The 8,059-nt window shown below is 42.8% G+C and overlaps 1 protein-coding gene across 1 annotated transcript; it reads left to right on the top strand.

Annotated features, from left to right (window-relative positions):
- Positions 1-724: 724 nt before the first annotated feature.
- Positions 725-5,626, top strand: si:ch211-11n16.2 (zinc finger FYVE domain-containing protein 1). The gene is made up of 12 exons (XM_049724963.2): positions 725-957; positions 1,695-1,991; positions 2,103-2,325; positions 2,405-2,622; positions 2,720-2,826; positions 3,129-3,237; positions 3,332-3,429; positions 3,507-3,624; positions 3,747-3,917; positions 3,994-4,186; positions 4,362-4,460; positions 4,555-5,626. Exons 1-12 carry the CDS (start codon positions 841-843, stop codon positions 4,785-4,787), a joined length of 1,983 nt encoding a protein of 660 aa, XP_049580920.1. The 5' UTR covers positions 725-840; the 3' UTR covers positions 4,788-5,626.
- Positions 5,627-8,059: the final 2,433 nt, after the last annotated feature.

Genomic DNA, 8,059 nt, shown 5'->3' with positions numbered 1-8,059 from the left:
AATAAATAAATAAATAAATAAATAAATAAATAAATAAATAAATAAATAGATAAATAAATAAATTAATAAATAAATAAATATGTTGCCCTGCCAAAATGAAGATGCATTGTGTCCATGCACATAACCTTTTTCTATGAGGTCCTGCACCCGGCAGCTTTAATTATTCATTAATCAGGAACATTGAGAGGAGGGCAAAATTGATTCCTTCTGACATTCATGATTGAATTAGACTTGGACCTTCTCTAACTCCCCGCAACTGCACTTTCCTTTTACCGTTTTTCCCGGTTGTTTTGGTAAATTTCTCAAGTCAGAATTGAATTGCTCAAAATTATTTATTAAACTTTCATGTCATTGTCACATCATCATTGCATAAAAAATATAGGCCATGCTGTATTTGTATTGAGTATATTGTAAATTTGAATGGCTACAGAAATGTTTGCTTAAAATTTTTATTTCCTAATCACAACACAAACCATGCATAAACAAGTGTTTATGTATTGAAACGAGACAAATGAGCTTCTCGTAATGCAAAGGTAAGTTTCGCATGTTGCCTTGGTTTCCCACCTCTGATCTATGTGCATTGTGCACGCTGCACAAATGCTCATTAAAGTTATTAATTTTAAATGGCATCGTTGCAATTTGACATTTAAGCCACAAGAGGGCGCACTCGAACCACCAACTGAAGCGACGTGCTACGTCATCGTCTGCGTCCACATTGGCTCCTCCCCTTTCAACTCGGAATACACGCGTTGTTGTTTTGATTGACACCACGGGATTCAGGGCTTCAACTTTTGTTTTAGCCTCGTTCGTCAAGAACATGTTTTAAGTCCCTAAACAACGATGTCTGAAGTGCTCATGACATCAACGGAGGAAACATCACTGTGTCCAATGCAACTAGACGAGCATCCCGATGGTGTACGAAGCTTCCTGCTGGTCGATGACCAGGAAAACCTGCAGGTGAAGTTAGCTAACAATCGCTAACAATTAGCTGCTAAGCTAAGAAACAAAACCATAAACAACTCCGAGCTATGTTATTAACTACATTGTATTGTCAAATACATTCCTCTCGACACTTTTACCGTTTGTGCCAGTCACTGTGTCAAGCTTAACTGTATATTGTTGTGGCTGTTCGTGGAAAGTCTAATAACGATTTTGGTTTTCTAAAATAGACGCACGTGACTCATCCAGAACCAAACAAACCGTTTGGGGATCATTCTGTTGCATCATTCAATGAGCAGATTGTTTATTATTTTCATCCATTTATATATATATATATCATGTCATGTTGCCCACTGCTATACGTTTTTCTGCACTGGCTTAACCCAAATCCTAAACTGGGCATAGAAAATATTAGAAAGATAAACAGATCAACACATCTATACAGTACTTGTCAGTCTCAATGGGTTATTTTTTAAATTTTTATTATTAACTGTGATTAACTGTGATTTGCTGTGTGTCAGATCCAGACTTAGTTGGAAAATAAAAGCTAAAATGTTGATCCCCTTTCTCTTATTTGTCTTTGATATCAAAGCCAAGTGTTTTAAGTTAACACCAAAAATAAAATAATCGGCCTTACAGTTCCAATAGTTTCAGAAGGGAGTTTATGTGATAGCACTGTTTTCTAGATTTGCATTGAAACTGCAGCTGAACCGTCCCGGTCCAGTCTAAAACACAATTCCCTGTTTTCTTTCCAGGTCCGCAGTGAGTCCGATTTTGTTGAACGGCTCAACTGTGCGGATGTGGGTGCTGTCAAAGTACTCTCCATCTTTGGGAACACCGGTGACGGCAAGTCACATACGTTGAACCATATCCTGTTCAATGGCGAGAGTGTGTTTTTTACATCCAAGTCCCCCAGCTCCTGTACGGTGGGTGTTTGGGCCGCTTATGAGCCATCCCTCAGCCTGGTTGCCCTGGATACCGAGGGCTTGTTGGGAGCGGGCTTGTTGGGTTCAGCTACTAATCAAAACCAGAGAATGAGGCTTCTGCTCAAGGTAATTGTACATACTTGACTGCTTAATGCATTGTTTTATTTAGTTTGCATTTGTTTGTTTGCTACCCCAGTGAAAATCTTGTCATCAAGTTCCTCATCTCCATTCTTCCAGGTCCTGGCAGTGTCAGATATAGTAATCTATCGGACGCGAGCCGAGCGTCTACACAGCGACATGTTCCAGTTTCTGAGCAGTGCGTCGGGGGCCTACCTGAAACATTTCACCCCTGAGCTTCGGGCCCTGTCAAGCCGCTGCGGTTTGGATGTGCCCCTCTCATGTCTTGGACCTGCTGTCATTGTCTTTCACGAGACCATACGCACAGAGCCTTTGGGCCGTGGTAAGGATTGTGACAGAGCGGCCGACATTTTTGCTGATTTTATTCCATATGATGTAACATCTTCTCATGTGCTGTTAAGATTCAAAGGTGGCTGGCAATGGCGACATGCAGCTCCAAAGGCGGTTTCATGATCTGGGCTTGGGTACCGATGCCTTCAGTTCAGTGCAGTACGTGGGCACCCAAACGGTCACTGCTCCAACTGACTACAGCCAACTGCTGGAGGCTCTCGGACAGCAAGTGCAAAACACTCACACACGTTCGCCCCGCCATCCTGGCATTGTGTTTCGGGCTTTGCAAGTAAGCGGTGCATGTTGGTGTAATAATACACATCAATTAGACACAAACAGTACTGGAGGTTTGCATGCACACTCAACAATGTTTTGCTTTTCAATAGGCCCTCAGTGAACGCTTCTGTGGTGACCTACCAGAGGACAAGCTGAATCTGCACACTTTCTTCCCAGATGAGTACTTCACCTGCTCTGCGGTTTGCCTCAGTTGCAAGTAAGTCAACGTTATTAAAGTTCTAAAGTCTACACACACCATTCAAATGGCAGGCATGTGAGATATTTTAAAAAAAAGAGACCAAGATAAATCACCTCAAAAGATTTCCACCATTAAATTCCAGGGTGTCTGTCACCATCGTAAAAAAGGTTTTATCTCATTATTAGAATCACTTTAATAATCAATATTCCAAACTTTGAGCATACACAGTGTGAGGCAAATGGCCCTTGCACGTGCTTGCTTGTAAAATTTCAAATCTGCTGTGTTGCTCTGATCGATGTGCTGTTTGACGTGGGCTCCAGTATTCGCTGCAAGAATGGAATGAACCATTTGCGAGACAGGGTCCCTCACATGGCAGATGGACTGTGCCAATATGCACACCAGTACAACAACAAAGTCCTTATCTGTAAGGTATGATACGCTCCTGACATTGTGATGTAAACAGAATCTTGTTTTGATTCTCCGAGATGGGTTAGATTTGAATCGATATCGTGTCGCCCACCAGAGGTGTTATGAAGGTGGAAGAGAAGTGACAGTTGTGCCAAAAACCTCGGCCTCCTCTGACAACCCGTGGTTTGGTCTTGCCAAGTTTGCCTGGTCGGGGTAGGTCTCGCGCTACGTTCCCCGCCATCTACTCCTTTTGTGTTGAATGTCCCCTTTTTTTTTTTTTTTTTTTGCAGCTATGTGTTGGAGTGTGCCAGCTGTGGCGTCATCTACCGCAGCAGACAGTACTGGGTAGGAAACCAGGATCCCGAAAGCAACGTCGTGCGTTCGGAGGTCAAACACGTTTGGGAGGGGGTAGGTCATCCATCCGTTGTTTCTTCACAAGATAGAATTTTAAAAGGCCATTTACACTCCTCCTGTCGTTGGACATTGGCAATTTCTTTCAAGTAAACATTTTGCACATTGTCGCCTTCCAGTCAGACACTTTCCTCACCAACCACCAAAATGCGGCCCAGAGGGTCCTAGATGGGATGAACTACGTGATCCAATCGGTGTCGGAATACAGCACCGGCCCCACTAAAGCTGTCACCGCTTGGCTCACTGACCAGGTGGCACCACCGTACTGGAGACCCAACATGGAGATTACAGTAAGTGACTGACGCACAAACTCAAGAGATGAGATTTTAAGATCAAGAAAAAACAATACCCCGTTGTGCTCGTTAGGCATGTCACGGCTGTCAAAAAGCGTTTGAGGAGGCCGAGCGCAAGCATCACTGTCGGTCATGCGGCGAGGGCTTCTGTCACCTGTGCTCCAGCCACAGGATGCCGGTGCCAGAGAGGGGTTGGGGTAGCAGCCCTGTCAGAGTTTGTTTGGCCTGCTATCGTCAGGGAGGACCGCACGAAACCAACAATCAGGGTAAGACATAAACATCCCACTGGTGACCTTTTCACTTTCGGAGGTTCAACCAAAGTTACACGAAAGGGGAGCCATTTTTTTGTGTCAGCATTTATTATTGTATGTTTGCAACGCTAAGCTATAAATAGGACCACAAGATAGATTTCCTTTGTCTCTCTTTTTTTTTTTTTATTAGTGTGTAAAGCAGAGCCCCGTGGTCTCATCGCTCGCAGGGTGGCGGAGGTGGCTCAGTCCACTTTAGACATCTTCAGCACTGCAGTAGACTACCCACTCTGTGAGTTTCAAGTCATAATCACAATTCCAACTTCTGCATTTTTCTTGGCACTGTCAAAACTTTAGTCCACTATTTTCATTTGGCGTTTTTGTAGGCATTGTGAAGGATGTGGCTCGACCAGACTACTGGGTCCCGGATCAGGACATCACACAATGCCACCAGTGCTCAAAGGTCTTCACTCCAGTCATGTCCAAGCACCACTGCAGAGCCTGTGGTCAGGGGGTGTGCGGCCCCTGCTCCACACACATGAAACCCGTACCGTCAAGAGGGTGGGACCACCCGGTGAGAGTATGCAACAGCTGTGCCGCTTCCACCGATGGTCTCTGAAGTACGGCCCTTAAGTCTCCAATCAAACTAAATGACAATCTGATGCCCCAAAGAAGGCTTAATTTCAGAGGCTGGCCTGAATGAAGAAAAAAAAAAAACCTCTTCCGCCGTCTCCAATTGATTTTGCTCCATGTAGAAGCAAAACTGATCAGAGCTCAGTGGTCGGCTTTATTGCAGATTTCAGCTGCTCTCAGTTGTCTCTAAAATATCGTGACAATGGCTTGAAGTCCTGCGCCAAGCAACCTGTAGGGGAAAAGTGGAGAACAAAAGAACCAGTGGGAGATTTTCACCTACTGCAGTTGTAAGCTCTGTTCCAAACATGGGAATAACTTCCTATATCTTTTGAGGCTCCAAATAATTGGAGGGGATTTTATTGTTTAATTGATTAGACATCTGTCTGAAGGCAATGTCCTGGAGATTGACGTATGGAGTTCACTTTGAAGACCAGCGTGACTGTGTCGTTTCCGCGAAGTGTCTCCTTGCAATAAATGCTTACCTGTATGCACACAGAAGCAATGCCCTTAAAAATTCCGAAATCACATATCATCATTCTTGACCAATCAGCCACAGTGTGGGAAAATAAATGGAGCATTATATTGATAGACATTCCAATGTCTGAAATACTCTTTTGAGCAAGTTGGCCTGCCTCTCTCTCTCTCAGGCTCATCAAACTGGATCATTAGGTTATGCTGATGGTTAAATTAATTCTTTAGTGTAAGAAATACATAATGTTGGGACTTGCTGTATGTAGGTTTCTATACCTAACAAAATTATCTGAAAAGTTTGTGTTTATTGTTGTTTCTTTTAAATAAATAAGGCCAAATTGTCCTCCAAAACAATCCTGTGTTTCTCTCTCCGTTCTCTCACTCACACTTGTTCATTTTAAATTACGATTAGAGGTGGTCAACTGGCAGCCTGAAACCACACTGAGTTACCTTGATGAATTGAAACAAAAAAAATTTAATTTTTTTTTTTTTTTTTTTCAACACACTCCACTAAAAAGAAGATAAACGAAATCTGATCTTGAGGGCGCTCCTTGAATTTAATGCCTCTCGCCTGCTTGGTCATGGGTGTAATACTTAATAAGTACACACGGGGGCACTAAAAGACGAGAAACATTGTATAGCATTATAGTCAGGATTTTTTCATACCGCTTTTTTGTAATGGCCATGTATAGGAAGGCTTTTTTTTTAATTGACCATGTACCTAATGGAGTGTCCAAGTGACATCACAGATCAAACAGCCAATCAGAAAGTGGGGGTGAGGGCGGGTGTGTTACTTGTCAGTTAAACCAGGAGTGTCGACCTTCAGTCCTCGAAGGGCCGCGTTCCAATATGTTTTCCAAGTGACCCTCGTTAAGTGCAGGTGCGTGAAAACTTTTAGCCACTTTCACGTTCAAAAGGAGCTAAAAGTTTTCACGCACCTGCACTTAATGAGGGAACCACACGGACACTCCATTAGGTACACCGCCATTTTCAAGTGTACCTAATAACAGGCCACTTTATTAGGGAAATATCATGGTCAAAGGTCACAGGTGTCAAGCTCTAGGACTCTGGGCCGTGTTCCAACATGTTTTCCAAGTGACCCTCGTTAAGTGCAGGTGCGTGAAAACTTTTAGCCACTTTCACGTTCAAAAGGAGCTAAAAGTTTTCACGCACCTGCACTTAACGAGGGAACCACACGGACACTCCATTAGGTACACCGCCATTTTCAAGTGTACCTAATAACAGGCCACTTTATTAGGGAAATATCATGGTCAAAGGTCACAGGTGTCAAGCTCTAGGACTCTGGGCCGTGTTCCAACATGTTTTCCAAGTGACCCTCGTTAAGTGCAGGTGCGTGAAAACTTTTAGCCACTTTCACGTTCAAAAGGAGCTAAAAGTTTTCACGCACCTGCACTTAACGAGGGAATCACGCGGACACTCCATTAGGTACACCGCCATTTTCAAGTGTACCTAATAACAGGCCACTTTATTAGGGAAAGATCATGGTCAAAGGTCACAGGTGTCAAGCTCTAGTCCTTGGGGCTGCGTTCCAACATGTTTTCCAAGTTACCCTCGTTAAACACACACAACTGATTCTAAAGATTCAGTTCACTTAAGAACTGGAATGCACCTAACGAGTACAAAACAGTGCAAGCAATTGTAGCGTTCCAGTCAAAACAGCAGACTGGTTAGTGACTTGGGCTCTAGCTTGGTAAGAACATGGTTCGATCCCTAGTGCGAGAAAATATGTAGATGCTGTATTGTTGTGCAATTAACCCTTTATTTATTTATTTATTCTTTTTTTTTTTACCTCGTGTAGTGTACCTATTGAAGTGTCCATGAGGTGTACCTACACATATTGTCATATAAAGCATATAAATGTCTGATTTTTATGTTTTAATTGGCGACTATAAAAACAAGGAATAAAACACCAAGCAAGTTTTAACATAAATGTTTATTGAAAATATTAAAAGTAAATTTCAAACCAGCAATCCAATGTGAAATTGCAGTAGATATATTGGATAACAATATTTAGGCGTATATATGCATACACGTTATTCAAAAACTACTATAAGTGTTATAAAATCAAGATTACCCAAAGAGAAGCATAATCTCCCCGTTGTTGCATAACGGCGCATCCCTTCATGCAATACATTTAGCCGTTAGCTTGGAGAAAACGAGCATAAAAGAAGTGGTGTTTCAGTGAGTGGTTCTTTCTTTCCTTGGCAAATCGTAAATCGACATTCTGGTTTACATAGTCCACGCCAGGAGGGAGACGCAACACGTTCACTGACTGATCCGTTGATGCACGGGAAGGAAGGCATTGACTCGTTCGCAAACGGGAAAATCAGGATTCGTTCCCTCACTCATCCGTTCTCGTGATGAATTGGAAATGCGAATCACTCATTCGTTCACTCCCAGATTCGTTCGTTGGTGAGCAGGAAATGCAATTCACGACTCGTTCGTAAACGGGAAGTGACGTCATTTTCTTCTTCGTTTTGTTTTACGGCAAGGTGGCACCAGCTTCAATGGGCATTACCGACACCTACTGGTTGAAGTCATATGAAGGGAGAAAGAGGGAGGGTGGGAGGGAGGACGATTCGTTGAACGATTCGTTTGAACGAATCTTTTGAGAGAACTGATTTTAAAGATTCAGTTCACTTAGAACTGTACTGCACATCACTATTTCAAAGGATTTCATACTTGGGTTAGGGTTTCAAAGTAGGGTTTAAAGCTAGGGTTAGGGTTTCAAGAGGACACAGAAGAGAAACGTGATGATAAGAATGG

Source organism: Syngnathus scovelli, chromosome 7 (assembly GCF_024217435.2).
Source record: "Syngnathus scovelli strain Florida chromosome 7, RoL_Ssco_1.2, whole genome shotgun sequence".
Lineage (NCBI taxonomy): Eukaryota > Metazoa > Chordata > Actinopteri > Syngnathiformes > Syngnathidae > Syngnathus > Syngnathus scovelli.
Note: the sequence above shows the minus strand (reverse complement) of the source record. Positions and strands in the feature narration are given on the sequence as shown.